This window comes from Bubalus kerabau, chromosome 8 (genome assembly GCF_029407905.1).
Source record: "Bubalus kerabau isolate K-KA32 ecotype Philippines breed swamp buffalo chromosome 8, PCC_UOA_SB_1v2, whole genome shotgun sequence".
In the NCBI taxonomy this organism is placed as follows: domain Eukaryota; kingdom Metazoa; phylum Chordata; class Mammalia; order Artiodactyla; family Bovidae; genus Bubalus; species Bubalus kerabau.
The window spans coordinates 99,281,576-99,308,766 of record NC_073631.1 but is presented as its reverse complement, the minus strand read 5'-3'; the positions used below and the strand labels follow the sequence as shown (position 1 = coordinate 99,308,766).

The 27,191-nt window shown below is 46.7% G+C and overlaps 1 protein-coding gene across 1 annotated transcript in view; it reads left to right on the top strand.

The window, feature by feature from the left end:
* PLXNA4 (plexin A4) overlaps nucleotides 1-27,191 on the top strand; it is a 475,557-nt gene that overhangs the window by 298,530 nt on the left and 149,836 nt on the right. The window contains exon 4 of the mRNA XM_055590947.1: nucleotides 10,997-11,128. Coding sequence (XP_055446922.1) covers nucleotides 10,997-11,128 — 132 coding nt within the window. The remainder of the gene's footprint in view (nucleotides 1-10,996; nucleotides 11,129-27,191) is intronic.

Below are 27,191 nucleotides of genomic sequence, written 5' to 3'. Positions count from 1 at the left end.
TCCTGGAGTTGTATGCTGTTCTTTGGGTCACCACCCAAGCAGGTGGGGGTGGGATAGAAGCCACTGTCCCTGATTTCTCTGATGTGGACCATACAGGGCAAGAAGTCCTAATGGCTACCTGGACAGCATCATTTGGTTTTGTACGTGTTTAGCGGGAGACCCACAGGGACCTGTTGTCCCAACAGTGTTTGGTAACACGGTGCAGGTTTCATGTGCGCGCAGAGCCTGTCTAATTAATTACTGTTTACCCTCTTGCAGTTCCCTTTACAAGCTCTTTCTCCTGGCTGGAATCAGGAAATCAAAACAAAGCACCCTCACTGCGCTATTCTGGGGCGGCTTAAGCAGGCTGAACACAGAAGCAGGGGCCCTGCTCGCATTCTAAGCCCTGGGATTCAAGGCAGGGAGGTGAGCCTGTGGCGTGTGGCACGGTCCACTCTGCTGGAGGAATGGGCATCGCCGGCCTCTTGGATCTAGGTTGGATGATTCCAGTTCTCCCCTGCTGCTGAACCTTCCAGTGCAAACATCCGCAACTGTTCAGCTCCCTTGTCATAAGATAAGAAGGAAATCTGCATCCTGGGGACAAATGAAGATGTTGATGAGTAGTTTGAATGTTTCCATTTATTCAACAGATTTGTATTGACCCCCCCTACTATGTGGCATGGTTCAGGGGGTTGGCGGACACCAGTGAGCACAAGAGATAAAGATTTCTGCTCTGTGGTGTTTATCTGGAGATAAATAATCATCATCATAAAGAAATAAATTATATAGCATGGGAGATGGTAACAAGTGCTGTGGATAAAAAAGAGAAAGTAGAGCAGGGGAAGGAGATTGGAAGGGCCAGAGGAAAAGGAGAGGCTCTGAGTTTTAAATTCAAAGCACTGGGCACTACTGTATGGCACAGGGAAGTCCATCAATATTCTGTAATAACCTCCCTGGGAAAGGAATCTGAAAACGAATGGCTGTATGTATATGTGTAATTGAATCACTTTGCCGTGCACCTGAAACTAACACAGCCTTGTAAATCAACTATTCTCCAATATAAATTAAAAAATACTGTTTTTTTTAAATGGGCATGCCACTGAAAAACATTTGAAAGCACCAGGGACAATTCAAGTGAGTATGAGTGGAGTTTTGTTGCAGAAGTCCTTGGTTGCAGGCTATAGGAATGAACAGTGAGTACTTGGGGCCAAGGGATCTGCCCTTGGCAGGGGACAGGCTTGCAGCCCCTGGCAGTCTGGCGGGAGCTTAGAGGTCATCCCAGCCACTGCCCTGAGAACCAGGCAGCTCTTCCGCAGGGATGCGCAGACTGTACAGAGGCCCCTTGCCCTAAGGAGAGGTAACCCCACCACCAGCAAGTTTCCAAGAGAGTCACGCCTCATTCTTGTGTCTCTTTTCCTGCTGGCATACAACACTCTTCCAGGTCCTCCTCGTCCATCACTTTGTTGTAGAGTGACCCATGGAAAGTTCTAGAGGCCGTGTTTGAGTGGAGACCTAGCCTCACCTTCAGGGATGGAGATGGTGTGTGTGTGTCTGTGCCTGTGAGTGTGTCTGCACATCTAAAAGTCCCCAGCGTGGCAGCTCGGGTTCAGAGTGAGCTTCTCCATTCATTCATTCAACCAAGGATCAAGACCGGCCACAGACCTGCTGCAGGCGCTCTGCTGTGTGCTCAGTTCTCCTTTCACCTGCTTTCCAGTCTGTGTGGCAAGCGGCTGAGTGACAGTGACCAGGGTTGCAGCACTGTCAGCCTCTGGGGACCAACAAAATAAACCGCATAAGTAAGATCCAAAAGCCTCAGTATTTTTCCCTCCTGGGAGACGCCACAACCCTGTATGTGCCAGAAAAGCAGATCCTGGGCACTCTTTTCCCACTGAAGCTCCTCACGGCTATTCTATTTCTGCCTCCTTGGGAGACAGGTTCATTCCAGGACACCTAGGAGAGCCGCAATCGTGTCTTGAGGCTCTTGAGGGGAGCAGCAGAGACTGGGTTCACATGCCTCTGTATTGGAGGCACAGGGGAATTCAGAGGGTCCCGGGACACTGCTCCTACCCTGCGTCTCCAGCCTCAGTTCACGTCCCTGCCTGCCAGGTGAGACCCCCACCCTTGTTGCCTTATTCCTGGGCCTGATTGGGAGGTCTGGCAGGCGTAGACCTTGACCAGGAGGTCTGGGGAGGATGTGAGAGGATACAGGAAAGGGGAATCCTGGGGTGGCCTGCATCTTCAAGGATGAATAGCACTGTTTGCTCATTAGGGAGATTATTTCAAGCAAGACGGCAGCCAGAATGCTCTAATGCAAGCATCTGCCTGCTACCAGGAGACGATATTTATTGCTCAATTCTTCAATGGATGTAAATAAACAGCCCGGCCCAGATAATGTTCCAATAAACAAACAAGCAGCTGCCAGGAGCTCCCCGGATGGCTGACCTTTGCGGAGGCCACCCTGCTGATGTTTTAATAGCAGTTCTGCCTGGCAACGTAGATGCCCACCGTGCCAGGGGTGGAGAGGTGGCAGTGCTGCTTGCTGGATGGGCTGGTGGGAAAGCGGGGCCAAGCAGATTAATCCTAGGCTGGAGACCGAGCGGCTGCGAAGGACCGGTGAGGAGGCCTGTGTGTGTCGGAAATGTGGCTGGTCCAAACTGAGTTCCGCTGTCAGTGTGAAATACACATCAGATTTCAAGGACGTGGTATGAAAAACACATGTAAAATATTTCATTGACAATGTTTATACTATAAACATGTTCAAGGGATACTATTTTGGGCACAGTGGGTTAGTAAAAACATAGATTACTGAAATTAATTTGGGCATTTCCCTGGTGGTCCAGTGGTTAAGACTCTGAGCTCCCAATCCAGGGGGCTTGGGTTCTATCCCTGGTCAAAGAACTAGATCCTGCGTGCTCCATCTAAGACCCCACATGCCAAAACTAAAAAAACAAAAACAAAAAACAGGTTCACGCCCCACCAATGCCACAACTAAGATCCCACATCGTAACTGAAAAGATTCTGCACACTGCCACGAAGATCCTGCATGCTGTGGCTAAGACCTGGCACAGCCAGAGAGATCAATAAAAATGAATATTTTCTGAAAAAATTAATTTTACCATTTTATTTTGGGAGACTTCCCTGATGGTGGCTCAGATGGTCAAGAATCTGCCTGCAATGAAGGAGGCCCAGGTTCTATCCCTGGGCCAGGAAGATCCCCTGGAGGAGGGCATGGCAACCCATTCCAATATTCTTGCCTGGAGAATCCCATAGACAGAGGAGCCTGGAGGGGTCACAGTCCATGGGGTCACAAAGCGTCGGACATGACTGAGTGACTAACACTTTTATTTTTTAATGTAACCACGGCTGGAAACTTTTTAATTGCCCATGTGGCCCGCATGTGTAGCTAGCATTGTATTTCTGCTGTCCTGTGTTGTCTAGAACCTTCCACTGGGCCTGTGGTGAGGCCTGAAGTGACACCTCACCCTTCAGGCCTCGGAGAACACCTCTGCGCTGTCTCCTCAGGACAGGGCTCCATGAAGGGCCAAAAGATCCCCCGTCACCCCCTTTTTCATGTGTTCATTCTTGCCTCCCTCTGCCAGCGTATCTTTGTAAAATCTGTTAGTGTCACTCATTTTGCTACTTTAGATCAGTCTTCCTACTGACTAAAGAGATTTCGGCTCTGAAGTGGGTCTTTGAATGAATCTGATATTACCCACTAAGTGTTGTATTAGTCAAACTCTCATGGCTGGCAGTGCCATGTGGTGGCCCTGTTATTCTGTGACATGCACATGCTCCCTTGAGCCTCGATTGGGGCTGGGCTGATAATTCCTGGTTACAGCCCACTCAATTGGCCAGATCTCCTGGGACAAAGGAAAAGAGGCCTTCGAACACTTCTCTGCTATAGCATTTGCCGCTTGGCCTCATCCGTGTGAAATCTGAACCTATTAGGAGACTAATATTCCAGAGGGTGGGCTTCTCTGGTTGCTCTGCAGTAAAGAATCAGCCTGCAGGGCAGGAGATGCAAGTTCCATCCCTGGGTTGGGAAGATCCCCTGGAGGAGGAAATGGCAATCCAGTCCACTCTTCTTGTCTGGAGAATCCCATGGACAGAGGAGCTTGGTGGGCTACAGTCCATAGTGTTGCAGAGAGTCAGACATGACTAAGCGACTGAACACACACACACGCACATTCCCAGAGGGCAGGGCAGGCACTCACTGTCTCCAGAAGCTGGCTCGGAGTCTAGTATACACTGCACATTCCATAAATGCACGCTGGATGAAGAGTGAGTGTAGATTGTCGCTCTGTCAAGGAACACACAGGGTGAGGGTGCAGTCTCCTCCTTGGTGTCAACCTCAGAGAATAACATCTTCTAAACACCCAAATGGACATGAGGGGTTTCTTTATATTTTCTACCTTAAATCAATGTCTATTTTCATTCTTTCTCACTGCCTGGTTGATATGCAAGTATCATCTGTGCTGTATAACATAATACATTTTATTTGTCCTAATGCGTAAGACAATAAATCTTGTTTATTCTAAGCTGTCCCCTCCCAAGCTTCAGGGTGGCCCTTGTGATAGTGATGGAGCCACCGGCCACTGTGTGTCCTTTCATCTCAGCTGTGTCTTTGTGGCCTGGGGGAATCTTTCCCAGGCTGTTCCCAAGTTTCAGGCATCTGGTTTGTTCTAACTTACCAGAGGTGGACTGGACGTGATTTTCTGTATCTAGGAGAACTTGGTCCAGAGAATGGCTTCTGTTTGCCTGTTTTTCCCTGGAATCCCATGTGAAAGCTGCCTGTCATTCTGTTGGACTTTTTGGCTGCTGTGGAGTACTGGGAGCAGTAAATGGTAACAACCAAGCTCTGCCTTTTCGATCCTGCTTCCTACCTTGATCTTGCCTTGATCAGCTCAGAGTCCATCCTCTGATTGGTAGAGTGCGGCTTGTTTTACCTGGAGGGAGTTAATCAGTTATTCAGTAACTACTTGCTTTTCCCATCCCTGTTGTTGTTGTTTAGTTGCTAAGTCATGTCTGACTTTGCGACCCCATGGACTGTAGACTGCCAAACTCTTCTGTCCACCGGATTTCCTAGGCAAGCATACTGGAGTGGGCTGCCATTCCCTTCTCCAGGGGATCTTCCTGACCCAGGGATGGAACTCGTGTCTCCTGCATTGCAGGCAGATTCTTTATTGCTAAGCCACCAGAAAAGCCCTTTATCCATCTGTGGAGTACAATTGACAAGTTAGTATTGTGTATATTTAGGGTATACAGTTTGATGTTTCGATTCATGTTTTCATATATTGTGAAATAATGCCACCTGATGTGAAGAGCTGACTCATTTGAAAAGACCCTGATGCTGGGAAAGATTGAGGGCAGGAGGAGAAGGGGATGGCAGAGGATGAGATGGTTGGATGGCATCACTGACTCAATGGACATGGGTTTGGGTGGACTGAGGGAGTTGGTGATGGACAGGGAGGCCTGGCATGCTGTGGTTCATGGGGTCACAAAGAGTTGGACACGACTGAGTGACTGAAATGAACCGAATCACTGCAATTCAGATAATTCACATATCCACCACCAAACGTGTGTGTGTGTGTGTGTGTGATGAGAACACTTAATATCTACCCTATTCATGAATTTCAAGTATGCAGTATTGTATTATTATTATAGTCACGTTGTTGCACATCAGCTCTCTAGACCTTATTCATCTAATAACAAACTTTATATCCCTTGACCAACATGTGTGCATGCTAAGTTGCTTCAGTTGTGTCTGATCATTTGAAACTCTATGGACTGTAGTCTGCCAGGCTTCTCTGTCCATGGGATTCTCTAGGCAAGAATACTGGAGTGGGTAGCCATTCCCTTCTCCAGGGGATCTTCCTGATCCAGGGATCAAACCTGAGTCTCTTTTGTCTCCTGCATTGGCAGATGGGTTCTTTATGATCAGCACCACCTGGGAAGCCCATGCCTTGACCAACATCTCCCTGTTTTCCCCTCCCACTATTCTACTCTCTTCTTCTAAGAGTCTGACTATTTTAGATCCCACATATAAGCAACATTGTGCAATATTTTGTCTTTCTGTGTTTATTTCAGTTTGCATAAATGTTCTCCAGTTTCACCGATGTCGTTGAAAATGGCCAAATTTCTATTTTAAGGCTGAATTACATATATATAATCACATTTTCTTAATCCATTCATCCCTTGATAGATATTTAGGTTGTTTTCATATCTTGGCTATTGTGAGCAATGCTGAAATGAACATGGGTGGGCAGACATCTCTTTGAGATACTGATTTTATTTCCTTTGGGTATATACCCAGGAGTGGAATTACTGGATCAAATGGCAGGTCTGTTTTTAATTTTTTGAGAAGCTACCTTACTGTTTTCCTCAGTGGCTATACCAGTTTACACACTACCCATAGTGTACAAGGCTTCCTTTTTCCATACTCTCACCACATCTGTCAGTAACTACTTACTGAGCACCAATCGTGCCTTGGGTCCTGTGCTAGGCAGTGGGGCTGCAGCATTGGATACACCGAGCATGATCCCTGCCACTGTAAGACGTGACGACCCAGGTCTATTTGCTCAATTATAGCTCCTCCCCCACCCTCAGTTCCCACAGAGGAGGCACCGTCTTTCTGTAGCTCATTTCCATCATGGGCCTTCTGGCTATTCCAAAGAGCTTAGGATCAGCTGTAAATGTCCCTGCTCCCTGCTCCAGACCATTTATAAAAAATAGTAAATAAGACCAGTCACAACACTACTGCTTGGAGAGTGTCCCAGTTCCCATTTCTCCACGCAGAAATGTGTCTTTTTCTATCTCTAAGTTGGTTCTCTCTCCATGGCCAAACTGCCCAAAGTCCCATGGAGACTCATTATTTTTAAAACCTTTTCATGTGGAACCTTGTCAAAGGCTCAGGGAAAATCTAAATAGCTCAACTGCAAGTTCTGAGCTAGGAATCAGGAGACCTGGGTTCTAGTCCTGACTGGCATTAGTTTATCACTGAATTTTAGAAAAGGCCCCAAACAACCCCCATCTCAGTTTTTTCATTGATAAAAAGAGAATGATTATGCTGGCAGTCAACATCATAAAAATTTTACAGCCATCAGATGAGACAGTGTTATTTAAGAATAATATTCTCAGCAAGGTATAAAACAAAAATATAAGGGATCGTTATTTTGAAAATTTACAACAGCATCTTTTTCATTCATATGCATGATTCTTTCCCAAAAGGACTGTGGAAGATAGACATGGTTCCTCCAGCACTCCTGGGGTGATGCTTGTTTACCATTAACAACTTTCACTCCTAGAAGAGATGCAGGTTTATAGACCCAGTAGGACCTGACTCAACTTGTGTTGGTATACTATGTAAGTGCATTGAAGAGTGGACTCTGGAATTGGTCAGACTTCAGCAGGGGTCCAGGCCATGCTGATCACTACATGTGTGACCATGAACAAGGTATTAAAACCTCTCTGTGCCTTATTATTCCTGTAAATGGAATAATATTAAGGCTTCATGGAGTCGTGAGGTTTAAATGAGAAGATAAATACATGTAGAATGCCTTCCATCATGCCTGACACATAGCAGCCACTAAGTTGCTAGCAGTTCTTGTTGCTCAAGAGCCAGCAGCTAGTCCAGCCTACCTAAATTTGATGGCTGTCCATCAAACTGTCCATCATTCAGCACATCCCATCACAAACTCCTGTTATCCATGTCTTGTGTGAGACTCTTTCAGCAGACGGGTTGAATGGATGCTTTCCTTTCTGTTTCCTGAAACAAGTAATTGGGTGGGTTGATGTGAAGGGAATAACCACCTTTTCAATTACTGATTTCCTGCCGTGGAGGAGTGGGCAAGGTGGGTCCCATTGCCCCATGCCTTGCCTCTCCAGGCCGGGAAAAACTTGCCGCATTAGTGCTCCCTGGTCCACCTCTCTGTCCCTGCCCAGTTCTCCTAGTTTCTTCTGATGTCCACATCCAGCCCATCACCTCATCCTAAAGAGCAGGGAAGGTGGAGCCAAATGATAAAGACAGTCACTTAGGCACTGAATCCAATTTCCCTCAGGGATCGCAACACAGGGCACTGGAGGTGACTCCTTTCTGCCAGCATCCCCGAGGGGTGCCTGCTCCTGCTGGCAGCCTTAAGGGGCTGGAGACCAGCCAGGCTGCACAGGATCACTCTTGTGCTGCTGCTCCAAGGGTGATTCACAGCTGGGGAGGCAGCCTGGCTGGGCTGGAGGCCAAGGCCATCACCGCGCAGTCAGACTTGGGTGGTAATCCCAATTGGTTTTGCATGAGCTCCCATTTCATTCAGATTAAGGAAAGACCTGCTTGGGGTGGACATTTGGTGGCTTGGGGGCGGGGACAGAAGGAGGAGGGCTACTGGATTCCCAGGCATTTGGATTTTAACGGCTAAGCATGTCTCTTCTTAATTCCTTCACCAGTTTTTGTTTTTGTTTTCCCATTCTTGTTGTTGTCCTGAGCTTAATGGGAAATCTGCAAAGAAGAGTTTGAACTTCATTCATTTCTTCATTTTAAAAATAAATATCTGTCAAGCACAAGTGTTTTAGCTTCAGAATTGGGAATAACTGATGAAAGCCTCTGGAATTTGTACATACTGGAGGCCCCTGCCTTTGGTGGTATCCCCAGAAAGTAAACGTGAGCCTCATCAAGGAACAGTGTCCCTCATGTAACCGGAGTGGTAGGAAAAATACGGATTCCTGGGTCAGACTGGATCCTCATTCATTTGTCAGATTTGATAGCTCAGGGCAGTTATTTAATGCACTGTGTCCCATTTTCCCCATCTATTCTATCAGAACATATCATTAGATATTGCAGAAAACCTTTGTGTTACTTTAACAATAAGGAAATATCCTGAGTAGCTAGAAAGGCCTGGACACATGATAGCCTTCGGGGCTATTTTGATTCAGCGGCTCAGGGACATCACCAAAAACCAATGCTTTCATCCCTGTCCCTGACCTTCCCTGGCTCCAGCCCCCTACCCTCTTCTTATAACAAGAGGGTTGCCAATAGTTCTGGGAGCTACCTGATCTTATGAAGGGTGAGGGGAGGTGCTTTCTCCCCCTGTCACAAGACATAGTCCTTGCTTCACTCTAATTGCAAGTGTTGAATGGTTTGGGTCTGCTTTCTCTCCACCGCTGTGGCCAGAGAGTGAGATTAAACCAATTTGTTTCTGCCCAACAAAGACCAGCCCAGGAAGCAGGGGGTGGGTCCAGTCCCACCTAAAAGGTGAGAGAGGTTGGAATGGATCCTGGAGGGGCCATGCAAGCCAGGACAAAAAAAGCTCTTGAGAAGATTATATCAATAAGGAATCATGTGTAAAATCATCTCCCAGTACCTGATGTCTAGGAAGGGCTGAAAAGTTGTGCTTAAGAGGAAGACAAGCAAAAAGGCTAGCACAAACCCCAAATCCAATACATATGTCACACACCACCCTGGTGTCAGAGTTCAGTGAATTTAACAGAAAGGAGAGACAGCAGACTTTTGGATGAATTGATGTTATCAGATGGCATTAATATGGTGTTCTTTCTGTAACTTAATTCCTCTGAATAGCTCTGCCATTCTCCTTGAGCTCATAAAAGGTTAAGAATTACCTATTAAAATTAAAAATGAATATATAATGGGAATATTATTTTTGGAATAATTTTCTAATAATTTGGAATATTATATTTTTTCTCTATAGTTTGTTTCTCTAGTTTCTCTAGTTTGTTATTGAAATTTCTAAAATTACACCACATTATCTTATAGAGACTTGTACAAATGGCAACTAATCAAGTTTGGTGATCTAGCTATCGCTTCTCCCCATCTACCTCTGGCATTCTCCTCACTTTCCTACATTCTTACATGGATGGTAATGTTTGATCCCAACTTGTGTGGATGGAAATATTAGTGCTCATCAATAGTCATGGCAAATCTATGAGCCCAGACTGGTGATGATCCTGAAGACCTGGGCCAGCACCTTGAATCAGGGAGTGGGTGGCATTGGGAAAGTCCTATCTTTTCTAGACTAGTCCTCAGCCTTGGGGAATGTGGACAAAAGTCTTTCCTCATGGTCTTCACATTGTTCCAACAGTTCTAGGAAGGACTGTTAGATGGCCCAGAGATGACCTAGTCTGTTAAGTGTTCTTGGAAGACTGAGAATGACTCATGCCCAAAACACGTTTTCCTGGAATGCCCACATGCCCTTCACTGGAGACATAAATAGAAACTCTAGGGTATTTGGGGACCCTACATCTATTCCAGAATCTGAAGCATAAGCCAGTGGGTCCATAGACAGAACAAGTCCACCTGGTGTGAATCTTCTGGGGTTCTGGCTTCTCCTCGAAGGGCAGCAGTGATCCTGGCTGCCAGTTTCAAAGAATCAGCCCATATCTTTACATCCAAATTTGTTCTGCTAACAAATGTAGCTAATGATACTGCCTTTCTGTTGTAGGATGATGCTGTGATCTGAAGCAGCATCAGTTTTCCCATTTGCCTCATCCCCAGATTCCTCTTCCCCCATATCAGCCCCACCCTCTTGTCCAAAGATACACAAGCAAGGCGTCAAAGTTGTGAGCCTAAGGCATAGTGAGCCAGCGAGAAGAACACCAGGTTCTGAGTGCAGCCTGGTTTCACCTCCCTGCGCCCCCCACTATCTCCACCCCATCTAGGCCATTCCCCTTGAGAGGCTCCTGCTGGGCATGCGCCGCTCTTTTGTCTTTCCTGATAGTTCAGTTGGTAAAGACTCCACCTGCAATGCGGGAGACCTGGGTTTGATCCCTGGGTTGGGAAGAGCCCCTGGAGAAGGGAAAAGCTACCCAGTCCATTATTCTGGTCTGGAGAATTCCACTGGACGAGTCCATGGGATCACAAAGAGTCGGACACAACTGAGCGACTTTCACTTCACTTAACTGGGCTCACCGCCCCTCCCTTGCCCATGGGGAGGGAAGCTCCGGCTGAGGCTGGACATACGGCGGCTCAGGATCTGAACTCACATCTGAACTCTCTTCTTCCTCTCATCCACAGATCCGGGTAGACGGGCCCAGGGGCAACGCCCTGCAGTATGAGACGGTGCAGGTGGTGGAGCCCGGCCCCGTGCTCCGGGACATGGCCTTCTCCAAGGACCGTGAGCAGCTCTACATCATGTCGGAAAGGCAGGTAAGGCTCTCTGCGCTCTGCCAGACATTCATCTTGCCGCTAAAGACTAGCCTGTGGCTCCGTGGACACCTACAGGAGGCTGGCTGCAGAGAGGGGGTTTGATTTATTGGGCTCAGTGTGTATCCTTTCTGTTCTGCTGCCTGGAGACGGAGGCTGAGTGCACCTGAAACAGGGAATGAAATCGTTCAAATATCAAAATATCCGTGAGTCAGAGACAAATCCACTGACTTCAGAGTGATGGTGTGTATAGGGGCAGGGCCAACACTTGCCCTCTTTTGAAGAAACACGGTACGGATGCTCAAGTTTCTGGTCTAGATTTTTCTACACACTGTATAATCTGCTTCCAAGGTCACTGTCATGGACCCTGAAGTTCTATGGTGGGCAAGGATTTGTCACCCCCCCAAAAAATAGTTGCAGGCAGATCATGAAAGAGTCAGATGGATGGAGATTCTGAAAAGGTCTATGTGTGTGAAATGAGATGCTGTGGCATGTGTCCTGAGCCTTTGTGTGATAAGATGCATGGCATCACCGATGCAACAGATGAACTTGGGCAAACTCTGGGAGATGGTAAGGGACAGGGAGGCCTGGCATGCTGCAGTCCACGGGGTCACAAAGAGTCAGACATGACTGGGTGATTGAATAACAGCAGCAAGAACTCTAACATGAAACCTCCAGCAAATTCCATGAGGCCATGCCAGGCAGAACAAATATGGTGTGGGGATGGCTATTAGCTGAGGTGGAGTAGGAAATGGCAGAGCTGGAGTTACTTCTGGAACTCAGCTGAGAACTCAGTTCTTCAGGGGTCCCTGAGCTTAGATCGGGACTCATAAGTTTGCAGCAGGCAGAGGAATCAATTTTCCTTTGGAAATCTGGTCCACTTAAGAGTATGTCCTGTGGTACCCTAATTCACAGAGTGTTCCACCCTGCAAGAAATGCCCCATCCCAAGCGTGGCTTTGTACTGCCATACCTCCATTGCCTCTCTGGAGGATGGGTCATCCTGGGAGCTGTCCTCCCAGCCCATGAATATGTATACATTAGCTCCGAGCAGCCAAGGCAGATTCCTCATCTTATTCATCTTCATTAGCGAGGCCTGGACTCCCCAGAGGACCTTGCTGACAGAGTCTAGATTGTTCCCTCTCTGCATAGTGGGGGAGATAAATACCACATTATGCCACCCACAGGGCTTGTGCATTATGCCTTGGGAGCCCACAGCAGCTCCACCCTCCCCCAGAGCTCGATGACATCTTCGCGGGGTGTGAGACCCCCCCATTCAGCCACACTGGGACTCATTGTGGTGTCCTGGTTGAGGCTGCCATGGCCGGGGAATGGCCTGAGGTGGGGCTGAGCGGGGAGCCTTTTATCCCAGGAGTCAGGACCCGTATGAAGCTGCTCCTTTGCTTTCATTCCTTATTCCCTTCTGGTGGGGTCTACACTCTCCCTCCCTGCGTACCTCCAAGGCCCTGGATGCTGAGAGGAAGTAGCTTTCCTCTGTGGAATGAATCTTTCAGAAAAGACCCAAGACCTCTACAGGTGTTGAATGCTTCAGGATTTCTTACATGACCTGAAAGCCAAGGTTTCTGAACCTGAGACTTAAAGACTTCCAAAGAAGAAAATACAAAAGCTGCGTGGAGCCCCCTCTGATATGTGCCTTGGGATTTGAGCTTCTTGACCTCAGCTGTCCTGCTTCCCTGAGGGCACAGTTAGTGGTCAGCACCCATTCAGGCTTGACCTGCAAGGCCTGCTGGGAGCGCTGGATTATGGGCACTTTGGGAAGAAGGCAGGAGTAGATGGAGTCAAGGCCTTCATCCATCATGGTGCTGCTTTTCATGGGGAAGGGGTGGCTGCCACCCAAATCATAGCTCCAAGGCCCTGATATCTGAGCCAACAATCCACTGGGGTTGCAGATTCTCAGTGGGGAGTGGTAAGGTAGCAAGATGGGTAAATAACCAGGCCTTGTTTTCAGGATATCTGATCATAAACCATGGTCCTGCCATTTGCTAACTCTGATCTCAGGAGCTGTTAAGCTTTGTAAGCTTCCTTGTTCTCAGCTGGCACATGGAGGTAATGATAAAATCCAGTAGTGTGGTTCCATGGATCAAATGATGTCATGCATGTAATCAGCATGAATCAAGCCTGGCAGAGTAAGGACTCGATAAGTAGAGGCTCTTATTCTTACAACATTGCACCAGGAGTGTGTGGAACTGGCTGCGTGTGGAGTTGGGCATCAAGGCTCTGGGTGATCTGTGAAGGGTGGAGCACAGGTCAAGGTCAAGGCAGGCCCCTGAGCAGGGATCCAGTGCTAGTGGAGAGCAAATCAAGAACCCACAACCTGCGGCTCTGACGGGACATGAGCAGCCTGGTAAATACAGCTGGAGATATAGCAGGCCCCAGGGCATCAAGTGAGTGAGTCATGAAGGATTGGAACACTTTGCAGGCTGGGACTGCAGGCTCAGGGTATGGGCTGATGACACTGAGGTCGGCTCTGCCTAAAATGTGCCTCAGTTTCTCATCTGGCTAATATTCTATTGTCCCTTATAGCTTAGCTCTTTTGCCACATTCTCCACAGAGCTGTTCCTGACCCAGGATTTACACCTCTATGGTAGCTCTTCTCTGACTGAGTCGTGATGACTTTCTTATTTATCTATTTTTAATTGAAGGATAATTACCTTAACGAATTGAAAGCTAAAGCCATATGATCATCTCAATAGATGCAGAGAAAGTTTTGGACAAAATTCAATATCCATTTATGATTTAAAAAAAAAAAAAAAAAAGAACATCCAGAAAATAGGCATAGAAGGAACATAGCTCAAAGTGATGACTTTGATTTTTCCCTCCTACCAGACTGTCAGCAGATGGAGGACAGTTCTTTGTCTTCTTCATCTGTCTAAACCTCGACTTTAAACCCTTTATAGTTATTCTGATGAATGAATGAATGAACCCCCTGTGTCTTCACTGAGCCAGAGTTAGAAAAGAGAAGGACTGATACAAATGATTTATTGCTTATCTTAATTCCTAAGTTTGAACTTAGATAATTAATAAAAAGACTACACTTTTGATAAAGGAAACACCTCCCGCCCCAAACTTCAGTCCCGTTTATCACTGCCATGACTTCTGCCCTGTTCTGAACTTTTTTTTTCTTTGTGTTTTCTCTTATATAAAGTTGCTGGTTAAACTTAAATAGCCTACTTTATCTCTTAAAGTAATAATATCATACATCTCATGTGCTAGTCATACGTAATATTCCTAACTGTGATATTGTGATTTAAAATAAGGAAAACATACTTGGTCTCCACCCTATTTATGGTACAGAATTACCACAATCTTTGGAATTTCCCGAGTGATGAGAGTAATGGAGCTACTATTACAATTATTTGCAAGCTGAATAATTCCATAGCCAGATGTTGTTTCTGTTGTTATGGATAGCTGAGTTCCCCTTTGTTTCTTGTCCAGCAAGGGCCGCCTTCCATGTACACTTTCTGGGAGTGGGTGAGTGCGCCCTGCTAGGTATCAGCGTCATTTTGTCAAGGTCTGCCTGTCTCCTGCTGGGCTATATTATGTGTCTGTCTCTTTCCTTTCTTCTGCATGACTCTGGGTATCTCCCTAGGGGGTGTGCGTGTGCATACACACACCTTCCCCTGTGTCTGACTCTCTGTGTCTCCGTCAGTCTGTGTGAATGTATATGGTATATTTACTGCAAATGCTGCACTCCCCAGGGAACGTCTATATACACTGAAACCAGGGCGGTAAAAACCTGCCAAACTGATGGGAGGGAAGTGAGAAGAAGTGTCAGTGAGGCAGACGCACGAAGAGATGAGGTGGCAGAGCTGGTGGCTGTCCTCAGGTACCCAGGAGCGACCCCTACAGGGAGGAGAAGCAGCTATTATCCCCACCAGGAAAGTGTCTTCCTTGATAGCCTCAGAGCAAGTGGCAGATTTCTCAGTAAATTTCAGCATCCCTGCCAGCCATACTCCATCTCTCCCCTGCCTGAGAGCCGGGGGCCTTGAACACATGTTTCTGCTCATGAGATACACTTTCAGTTGTGTTTGGGCCAAAGCTGTCTCTCACGGAGCTCTTTGTTTTACTGACTCCTGTTGACAGTGGGTCAGCTTCAGGTGCCTGGGGACATCACAGCCTGTCCCTCTCATAAGCCAATGGCACTCTAGTCCTAGCTGTACTAGGATACGGGCCAGGATACGGATGCCTGCAGGAGCTGAGGAGATGGGTCCCACCTGTGGTTGGAGTTACCTAGGAAAGCAGGGCCAGGCAGGGGTCCACCATAATCTGGTCCACTTGGCTCCATCATAATCTGGTAGGGAAGCAGCGAAGGCCATCTTGCTTTGTGATGAATCACCCAGACCTGATTCATTCGTTCACTCAACAGATTCATTCAACTAGGCAATTACTATGTGCTGAACACGAGCTCAAGCACTGGGGATTCAAAAGTGAAGAAGCATAAATATCCTTGGCTTTAGGAGCTTGTGGTTTCAGCAAGAGGAAACAGTCAAGAAGAATCAACCTGCTAAAAAGTCCTATAGTAGATTATCAGGTAATACATGCCATGGAGCAGGATAAGGGAATTCGGGAGGGCTGGTCAGGGTGAAAGTCTTGAAATTTAAAAAGCACAGTGATCAGAGAAGGCTTCCCAGAGAGCAAAGACATCAAAGTGAAGGGGCCTGTGGAGGACCCCTGTCCCCTTCTGTGTTTTCTGTATTTCTGTTCAAGCTCTTTGCCTGGGATTGTGAAACAGAGATGGTGAAGAACGCGCGGTGGGAGAGAGGGCTTTGGGGAAAGGATGCTTTGTAAATGATTTGTACCATGTTGTGAGTTTCAGAAGGAAGCTCAGTTCAGGGAAAGGTGATACTGGGGTTCAAGACTCACACCCCTTGGCACTTGCACCCTCTCTGGGTAGTACTTCTGCCGAGGACCCTCTGTGTGATAAGCAGACCATTATTGCCCCTCTGTGCCTCAGTGTCCCTTCCTGCCCCCACCTGCCTCCCGGGATGTTCTGAGACTAGCCGGCATGAAGTCTGACAAGCTCAGAGGTCCATGGATCTTGGTCTCATACAAGTGGAGTCCTGGGGTCCAAGGTGATGGCTCCTGTAAGAATGATTTCCCTCCCTGGTGCTGGGTCCCCAGGCACGTGTCATTCCTCCCACCCCCGCAGGGCCGAGCTGTCTGCTCCAGTTTGCATTTGAATGGCTGACACTCTGACGAGGCCATTTGAACATTTGCTCCCTGCACCCAGACAGGGCTGTTCCCAATAGCTCCTGGGAGAGCGGGCTTGAAGTGCAGGCCTGAGAGCAAGCGACTGCCTGTGAGCCACCGCAGGCATTGGCAAAAAGAGAAGAGCTGTTGCCCTGTTTCCCCCAGTTTCACTCAGGTGGAAGCCTTCCCACTCGTTTGGAGCTGTTCCCAAAGGATCCTGGGCAGCATGACTGAGATGTTTCACTTCTCCCTTCCTTCTAATAAAGGCAGAACCTGGACTTCCCTGGTGGTCCTGTGGTTAAGAGTTCTCCTGCTAATGCAGAAGATACGGGTTCAATCCTTGGTCCAGGAAGATCCCACATGCCACGGGAAAACTAAGCCTGTGCACCACAGCTACTGAAGCCCACCTGCCCTAGAGCCCATGTTCAGCCCTAAGAGAAGCCATTGCGATGACAAGCCCGTGCACCGCAACTGGGGAGTAGCCCCAGCTCACAGCACCTAGAGAAAGCTTGCGCACAGCAACGAAAACCCAAAATCAGCCCCAAATCAATCGATTCATTAATTTTGAAAACATGGCAGAACCACTCCCTGGGAGGGACCTGGGCAGGGGAGATGACTTCCTGCTCCAGGTTCAACACTCCCGTGCTGGTAGCTGAATTCTCCATCGCACCATAAAACCTTAGGACTGGAAAAGGCCTCAAGGCTTCTCAGGCCCAGCTCTCTCCTGCTGCCTTTGCCTCTATGATTCATGAGCAGACTGAAGCCCAGAGAGGTAAACAGCTTGTTTAGAGTCACACAGCAGGTTGGCAGAGGAGCCAAGTTAGAATGCAGCTCAGCTCCTACTGCAAGGTCTGCTCCAGAACCCCCTTCCAACGAGGACCATGGAGCTCTCGAAGGGGGCGAGAGTCCTCTTCATCTCCTAGTCTTCCCAGCAGGACAGTTCTGTATCCCAATCCTTGGCCACCAAAACAAGCTTTTGAAATCGAAAAGGCTTGCTGGGGTGGGGTGAGGTGATTGGGATGCTGCGGGTGATGATAAGAACTCAGAACCAGGACTTCTCTGGTGGTCCAGTGACTAAGACTTTGCTCTCCCAATGCAAGAGCCTTGGGTTCGATCCCTGGTCGGGGAACCAGATCCCACGTGCTATAACTAAAGATGTCACATGCTGCAACTAAGACCTGGTGGAGCCAAATAAATAAACAAATAAAAATAAAAGAACTCAGAACCCCCCCACTGCCACGTGAAGAAGGGCCCTTGGTTTATTCTCCCAGTCCAGTGCACATTGGGACAAGAACCCCTTTCTATTCTAGAACATCCTGGGGGTACACAGAGCTCTAGACACAGCCAGGGCACCCCATAAGGGGAGTGGGCAGCAAAGCACCCTAACCCCACACTCCTTTTCCAACAGACTTGCATCTGAGGGGGACACTCATAGAAAGTGTAAAACCCTCTAACATCTGAATAGGGTCGAATTCAGCAGCCTCCGTGAGAGGAAAAGAATGACGGTGACCTGGCATCTGTTAGACAATCATGGGGGTGACTGGCAAGCAGAAATGTGTGCAAGATAGAGATGCTGGGATGATAAGGAATAGGCCATGTAGATGGGGCTTCACCCTGACCCTCAGAGCTCATCTGCTCTGCTCCCCAGAGCAAGTCACTCAAGCAGAGTTTGTGCTTCAGTGTCTTCATGCAGAAAGCACAAATGATAATAACCAGCTTTCAGGGCTTTTAGGACTAAAGGTAATACACGTAAAGTGTCGGGCGTGGGTGGTATCACTATTGTTATTACTATTATTACTAATACTCTTAGGAACACCCAGACGAACCACTTAACCTTTGGTGGCTAAAAGCTAGTTCACCTTCAGCCACCAGCCCCCCTACAATCTCCAGGCACCCCCAATACCTTTTAGAATCCCCCAGAAAAGCCTGAGCACCCCCTCTTCACATCTGTTAGCACCAGGAGACTGAGGGCTGGGGGCCTGGGGTCTCCCATCCCAATCAGACAGCTGCATCCCTGCAGAGAGCTAGGCGGGGTTATCTTCATAGCTGCTTCTGCTTGTACATGCATGCCAAGTCACTTCAGCTGTATATGACTCTTTGTGGCCCCATGGACTGTAGCCTGCCAGGCTTCTCTGTCCATGGGATTCTCCAGGCAAGAATACTGGAGTGGGTGGCCATTTCCTCCTCCAGGGGATCTTCCCAACCCAGGGATTGAACCCTCACTTCTTATGTCTCCTGCACTGGCAGGCAGGTTCTTTACCACTAGCGCCACCTGGGAAGCCCCAGGGAAGGCATTTAGTTTGAGTCCAGCCCCACAGAACTTGACATCATCACAGAGTGGGCATCTGAATAGCTTCTGGCTCCTCACCTGTCAGGACCTCTAGAGCAGACAGGAAAATGGTTTGTTCTCCTTCTCTGTGCCCCGAACTAAAGAAGAGCTAGTACTAAAGGGAGGGCAGGGGTGGGCAGAGAGGGGGCGGAGTGGGAGGAAAGACAGGAAACCTGAGGGCCAGGTGATTAGGGGAACGCCCGGCAGCCCTCTGATCCTGAACTCCACTCCGCATCTGTCTCCAGCACTTGGTCTGACAATCAGATCCTCTCTCCGCTCGGTACCAGGGTCTTCGTTATTTCAGGGCACTTGAAGTGCTGTTGTTAAGGCAATGGCCTGTAACATCCCACTCAGCAGCACTGCGGAGACTCCCCAGTATGGGCAGACAGGACCAGGGGCTGCATCTCTGCCACCTTTCAGGTATCTCCCCATGTGTGTTTATTGAGTGCCTACTGTATGCACAGTGCAGGGCCAGGCACTGTGCAGAATAGAGAAAAGCAGAGCAAAAGATGTTCTGGAAGCTCTGTGGGAGTGAGATGAGTGCAAACTCCAGCCTACAGGGTGCTGAAAAGAAAGGGGTCCAACTGCTGGGGTTGCCCTAGAACCACAGCGTGTGTGCTAAGTCGTTTCAGTCATATCCAGCTCTTTGTGACCCCGTGGACTGTAGCCCACCAGGCTCCTCTGTCCATGGGATTCTCCAGGCAAAATCACTGGAGTGGGTTGCCATGCCCTCCTCCAGGGGATCTTCCTGACACAGGGATCAAACCTGCACCTCTTATATCTCCTGCATTGGCAGGTGAGTTCTTTACCACTAGCACCACCTCGGAAGCCCTGTGCATTTGGGGTCCTGGAGAAGGTGGATATTAGCCCGAAGGGCACACTCTCGTTGCAGCTTAGATGGGTATTGCGAGGACTCTGATCTATAGACAGAGCTCAGGGTATGTGTCCCAAGAAAGCCTCAACTCCACAAGTACCCCATCCCCTAACCCAGGATGGGTGCAGACAGAAACCATCTCCCACAATCCCACCCCTCTCCCCTTCCTTCATGGATGGTGTCTGAACGGAAGTGGTTAAGTGCAGTGAGAACTGATCTGAGTTGTGCTTGAAGTTCTGCAGAAAAAGAGAAATACTGGATCCTTAAGTGAGTTGTGTGCTCAGTTTGAATATTGATGAGAAGTTTTCGAAAGTAAATAGACGTGTGTTAATTATTGTTCGAGAAGACTGGTTGGCATTAGTGGTGTCACATGACTTTGCTAAACACAATATAGGTATAAAAGTAGAAATTACAAATAGTAGAATTATATCTGATCTGTCTTGTAATTGCCTTTCAAGTATTACATGGAGACAATGGAGACATGAATTTGAAACTGACTCAGAGACGATGCAATCGTTTCATGGGAATGTATGATGGTTGAGGAAGAGACTGTCTGGATATTTAAAGAAAGTTGTGCAAAACAATGGAGTAGAGAAATAGGTATTTCGTCCTCAGACAGGGTTCAGTGCTGGTGTGGAAGGCATTCTAGTACGTTCTGGGTAACTTGAGGGTGTCCACAGCATGAGGCAGAACCACCAGTCCTGATTTCTGGTCTTGGCTCTGCCACTTTCTACCTATATTACTTTGAGCAAATTATTTAACCTCGGGGTATTTCATTTTTCTCAGCAGTAGCACAGGGATGGGCTAGTGCCCACTGACTGAGTGGTTACAATGAATAAATTAGATAATATATATAACTCCTTGTACAGGGCCTGGCACTTAACTAGGGCTCAACAACTCTTAGCTTTCATCTTTATTATTAATATTTTCTATTAGAAGGGTGCCTATATTTTATTGAAATAAGTTCCACCTATAATATTTTTACTTCCCTCATTCATACACTCACTCTTGTCTTCTCCAGGACCTGTGAGGCCCATTTTTTGGTGCCTAAAATGGCAGAGAGAAAACCAAGGCAGCCTCCATGGGCCACCCTTCCCACGTCAGCTCTGGCTCCTAGCCTGAGTCCAAGGCACTGAGGCTGCACAGGTGGCCCATTCGTGCACAGCTCGCTTCCTTGAGATCTCACCTTGGAAGGGGGTCACCACTCACATCTGTGGGTCCCTCAAGGTAGGAGGAGAGACCCCTCAAGGGAAATCCTACTTCCCTGCAGCCCCCTTTAGTCCACATGACTTGGCGATAAACGCTCACTCTCGTTAAGACAAGGGAGTCTCAGGAGACTAGCAGTACACACGTGAAGTGTGACACACACAGGTTCTCCCACATGTCCCTGCCTCGGTGCCACTTTAAACATCAGCTAGTCCAGGGTTCCCCAGATTTCATCCTCAGCCAAAGTTTTACAGGATATTAAAAAATAAAAACAAGCCTTCTTTGGTCTAATACATTTGGAGTATTCTTGCCTGGGAAATCCCATGGACAGAGAAGCCTGGTGGGCTATACAACCCATGACATCACAAAAGAGTTGGACATGACTTAATAACTAAACAGCAATGAGTAAGCAGATATCTTGAGTGTAGCATTTCTTAGAGCATCAGTGTGCTAAATCTCCAAGCTAGGGGAGCACTGGCAAATTTAGGACGTCGTGTCTCCCAGACTCCTTTGACCACAAGATTCACTTTACCACGAGCACTCAGGCTGGAACTTTCACTGGGAAAGACTTCATTTTTATCTTTTCCCAGCTTTTCCAGGTTTTGCTCAAGCTGTTTGCCTGGCTCTAGGCCTGGCACTGGTCTCATCTTCTGCACTGTTTCATTCCTAGGCACAGACTGGATTCTTGGTCTTCACTTTTCTGAGTTTGGGAAAGTAGAGTTCTTTTGATCTGAGACTTAAAATCACAGCTAGACTTCGGGGCTAAGATTCTCTCCTTCCAGTTCACTGCCCCCCACTGCCCCCTGGACTCTCTCTGCTCATAAGGACTCCCAGGACCATCTCTCCTCCATCCTAGGTTCCTTCTGCCCTCTTCAACTCCAAACTTAGCCCCAGCCTTAATCCTCAATTCATTGTTCTCTGAAAGTCACCAATTTTATTAAAATTATTAACGTTCTGCCTCTTGCCTACTGTCACCATTCAGATGTATACTGTTCTCACCTGAGATTCATAGATTATACCACTTTGTATCTTTTCAGATAGTTCCTAATGTAGGAGCCATTGTTCTCAGATCTTTATTAGTCCGTCTTCAATAATTCAATAATGCTGATAACCTGCTATTCCTCAATTCACAATGATTTAGAAGAGACAATTCACTTAAGTATGGGGGCTTCCCTGGTGGCTCAGATGGTGAAGAATCTGCTTGCAATGCAAGAGACCAGGGTTCAATCCCTGGGTCAGGAAGATTCCCTGGAGAAGGGAATGGCAACCCACTCCGGTATTCTCACCTGGAGAATTCCATGGACAGAGGAGCCTCGTGGACTACAGTCCATAGGATCACAGAATTGGACACAACTGAGTAACTAATGCTTGCTCCAGAACACCAAAGACCAAACTCTCAACATGTGGTACCCTTTTTTTTTTCCCTTTATTGTAGTGGTCTTAAAGTATACTTTGATGCTACATAGTGCTAAGAATGGTCAGATGGTGCAAGGGAAGAAATGATTAGAGCACCTATTTATTTTTCTATTTAAAATAGGAAATTAGGCTTTGCTCTTTTAATATTCAGTGAATACTGTGCACCATTTTCCTGCCTTGGTCTATACATCAGCCGTTTATGTGTCTAGAAGGCATGGAGGTATGTGGAGGGGCTTACCTCTCCCAGTGGTAGACACTGGCAGTCTTACTGACTGATTCAGTTTCACATATATGACAGAAACTTTGTACATGTAACCGATACTGTCAATATTGTTTTAAAAAAATCCTTTAAATAGAATCAACAGTATTTTGCGATGAGCTGAGAGTGAGCAAGAAATTTATTTTGTACAACATAGAGGTTTTCTGGTTATGGAAATGTAAAGATTTTTCTTTTAAAAGAATCAAAATGTTCTACATTTCCTGACCTTTTCAGTTCTGACAAGCAGCTGCCAGAACTATGCCACTTTGCTGATAACTTTGAAAACTTAAGCAGTTCATCTGCCCCCTCAATATAAAGACACTGTGTTAACAGTGATTTAGAAAGTAACTACTTTCAGAAAGCATTTAGGGTAAGGAGAGACCATATGGGAAGAGAAAAAGGATGTTTGGAAATAATTTCACCTTTATATGATTTGATAATGAGGAAATATGACACTTTAAAAACTCATATCTCAATGCTTTAAAAACTTGAAAATAGAATCTTCAACTTGCTTGAAAACCTTCTAAAGAGTTTCTGAGAGTTTTGACCCATTTGTTAAAAAATATAAAAATTTAGCATCTTCCTATTAGTTAAAAGAACAGTTGATTGACATCAGAAAAGATGGAAATCTATTAGCTGGATTTCAACAAGAATCTTCACATAACTGGTTCATGAAACTGAAAAAACACATATATCTTGATTTAGTCAGCATAGCCAACAATGTACTTTTTGCATCTCTGTGTATACATGAAGTGTTTTTCTGTTGTTGTTATGACAGCCATTAAAGCAAAGTATTGAAATAAACCCTAGACCTCAAAACCCCAGATCACGAAGTGCTAAACAAGTATTTTCAAAAGTAATGAAGGCAATCCCAACACATCAGTCTCACCATTATTCATAATAATTTTCATGGTGATAGTAAAATGTTTGTATCATTCATTAATAATAGAAAATAAAAATTAAGATGGTATTTTATCTTTATCTCACTTCATTATTTCCTCATTTTGTAATAATGCAATGATGTTAGTAAGTATTCTTTGTAAAGAAATATATGAGCTTTGTAAGTGCATGCTCAAAAATTGTTTTTTACTATGGGTATACAACCAGAATTCTTTAAAGACCTACTGGTCATTGGAGTGTGTAAAGTTGCAGCTGTTTCACAAATTACTCTCATCTCAATCTCTGATATTCACTTTCCCGTTACCTTTTAAACCACACTCCTTTGTACCCAAGAGTTGGTGTGTTTAGACCCAGAGGAGCCTGGTAGGCTGTAGTCCATGGGGTCGCTAAGAGTCAGACACGACTGAGAGACTTCACTTTCACTTTTCACTTTCATGCATTGGAGAAGGAAATGGCAACCCACTCCAGTGTTCTTGCCTGGAGAATCCCAGGGACAGGGGAGCCTGGTTGGCTGCCGTCTGTGGGGTTGCAGAGAGTCGGACACGACTGACATGACGCAGCAGCAGCAGCAGAAGTGCATAGAGTCTTCTATGAGTTGGTGCATCCATGTGGGTGGAGCCCTTGTGGCCAGTTTCTTTATTCCTCAGTAATTTGCCCAACGCCTTCTGGATCTTTCTAGGGCCAGGATCCCTGAACAGCAGATTGAAAATTCCCTGTGGGAGCAACAATAAGGAATTTGAGGTGATGCTGACAGATGAGAAAATCTTCGGATAAGCAGGTAGCATTACCATGGCTATGCTGTGAAAGGTGACGGGGACAGTTCTTGCATCAAAACGATCAGAATGGCCATGGAGCCTGAGAATCACTGTGTGTGTGCTTGTGCTTAGTTGCTCCAGTAGTGTCTGACCTTTTGTGGCTCCGTGGACCACAGCCCACCGGGCCCCTGTCCATGGGGTTGTCCAGGCAAGAATACTGGAGTGGGTTGCCATGCCCTCCTCCAGGGGATCTTCCCGGTCCTGGGACTGAACCCGCATCTCCTGTGTCTTCTGTACTGCAGGCAGATTCTTTACCACTGAGCCACCAGGGAAGCCCAGTGAGAATCGTTACATAGACAGAAGCCAGTCAGTCCGGAGTTAGTCTTTTCTCATCATGTCTCCAGTTCCCACTCATTTCTCCTTTGTCTCATTTCATCCCCATTCTTTCCTTTATCCTATTTTCCACATTCCTCCCACCATCTTCCTTATTTATCCCAATCTCTTATCTCACTCTTCTCCACATCCACCTTCCACATTCCCCTCTCTGGGGAGGGAGGCAAGCTAGAATGGGGTCAGGCCAGTGTTTTTCCAACTGCTGGTCATGACACATTAGTGGGTCGAGAAATCAATTTAGTGGGTCACGGAATCAATTTAAAGGGTCATGACCAGAACGTTTTTTTAAATGGAATAGACGAAAATCAAATAGAACAGTGTCCATCAAACATAGTAAGGATAAGTGCTATCTGTAAGACTATATATGTGCCTGTATGTGTGTGCCCTGGGTTGCAACGTAAAACATATCAGTTGCCAGGAGGGAGTCCTGGTTGGAACGAACACGCTGGCCTAGGGGAGAATGAGAGTGACTTGCATACATCGGCAGTAAGGTGACTTCAGCTTTGAACTTCTGGCTCACATTTCAAGCCGTGCTAATGACATCATCTGCTCCTTCACTAGTTTTTAGTCAAGCGATTTCTCAGTTCCAACAGTTTGGCTTCAACAGCTGTTTGTTAACAGTTTGGTGTGACAGCTGTGGGCTGGTAGGCAGGCATTGGACACAGAGTAAGGCTAACTGGAACTGGAATCAAAGCTTGGCTTGATGTGAGTCTAGACTTCTGAGTCTCTGTTTTCTCATTTGTGCACCAGATTCATTCTTTCCAATCTGTTACTTTATTAAGGTTTTGTCATTCAGTCGTTAAGTCGTGTCCAACACTTTTATGACCCCTGAACTGCGGCATGCCAGGCTTCCCTGACCTCCACTATCTCCCAGAGATTGCTCAGATTCAAGTCCCTTGAGTTGGTGATGCTATCTATCCATCTCGTCCTCTGGCACCCCTTCTCCTTTTGCCTTCAGTCTTTCCCAGCATCAGAGTCTTTTCCAATGAGTCAGCTCTTTGCATCAGGTGGCCAAAGTATTGGAGCTTCAGCTTCAGCATCAGTCCTTCCAATGAATATTCAGGGTTGATTTCCTTTAGGATTATTAAGGTACACATGGCAAATACATTTATTTGCACAGCTGTCTAGGGTGCTGGAGGTCCCCCATGACCAGAGGGCACCAGACTCTGAAGGACACGTCTCCTCATTTCCCAGCTGCCCCAAGGGCTGGAAAGATCAAAATGGTAGCACACCTGCTCTCCATCCCCAGCCTCACTGCATGCCACCACTCCCCAGGTGGGAAACGCTGTCCAGATGACCACAAACAGGTCTGGAAATATTTGTCCCTGTAAACCTGTGTGTAGGTCCCCATGCTGGGAACATACAAAGATGCGAAAGACATCAATGCCATCTAAAGCTGCCTGTTTAGCTGTTGTCCTCACCACCTGCAGTTTGTAAGAGACACTGTGTGGTTCAGGGCCAGCTGAGTCCTGATCAGCTTTTATTTGCAGTGGCCTCTTTTTGCCTGGGGCCCTGACACTTGAAAGTTTCTATTCTTTCTGTGGGAACTGAACATAACCTCTGAAATGCCTTGTAATCTTGATATTTCTCAGTTATAGACATAAACCTGAGGTGAGTCAAGACTCTAATGGCTCTCCAAATGCCAGATTCTGCTGTATTCACCGTGTGCACCGAAGGAAGTAAAACTAATTACTACCTTCTTAAAGAGCTGAGCCTGGGTGGATACACCCTTGAAAGTGGCCAGCAGAAATGCTCCATCCTCCCCACGCAGCTGCCTGCACATCTTTCTGCTAGAACCTTTGATGCCCGAGGACCCCTGCCTCGGGCCATTAGCAAGAAGGCTGGTCATTATTAACTATTTGGCATTGATTGATGACACCAAGCTTTTTTTTTTTTTTGGCCACACATGGGCTGGTGAAAGACGCCTAGTTGACCCCTGGAATTTGGAGTTTATTCTACCATGAAAACAAAGAAATAAATTAGAGAAATGAACAGAAGCCCACATGGTTAAACACACTGGTTAGAGCCACTCACTAACCTCTGCTGATTGCCTCCCCAAAACCACAAAAACACCAAAGAATCCTGCCTCTCAGCCCCTTGGTTCTCACCCCCAGATTCCTGGCACTCTTCCTCTCTAGACATTAAAATGAAGAGAGAGATTTTTGTCCCTTTTTTTTTTTTTTTTCCCTTTTGAGCCCAGTGTCACAGAAAGAGATGGTCTTTGTGCAACATCTTGCTTACTAAAGATTCAGGAATTCCAGGTTTATATAAATGATCCTTCTTTAAAATATGCTTATATAACAGATTGTATGTTAAGAGTACCATGGAAATCTTCTGCGTAGAACATAACTCTTTAACTTTGTCAGGTCGTAGTTGATGTTTCTTAAAAGTGAGCGACACGTGTTATTAAATAATATCCTTTCAACTCAATTCCACAAGCACTTGTTATTGACCTACCAGAGGGACTGGCAAGCGACAGTTCAAATCTGATTGGCCATTGCTTTTGTAAATAAAGTTTTATTGGGACCCAGTCACACCCATTCATGGACATCTCATCTATGGTTGCTTTTACCACCTCAGCAAGTTGAGTAGTTGAGACAGGCCATATGACCTCTCCAGTGTCTGAGGTATAAACAGTCTGGCCTTTTATAGACAACAGTGTGGTTTCTCCTGACCTACTATACGTTAAATCTCAAGCTCAGGGGGAAAAGAGAGCTGGATACAA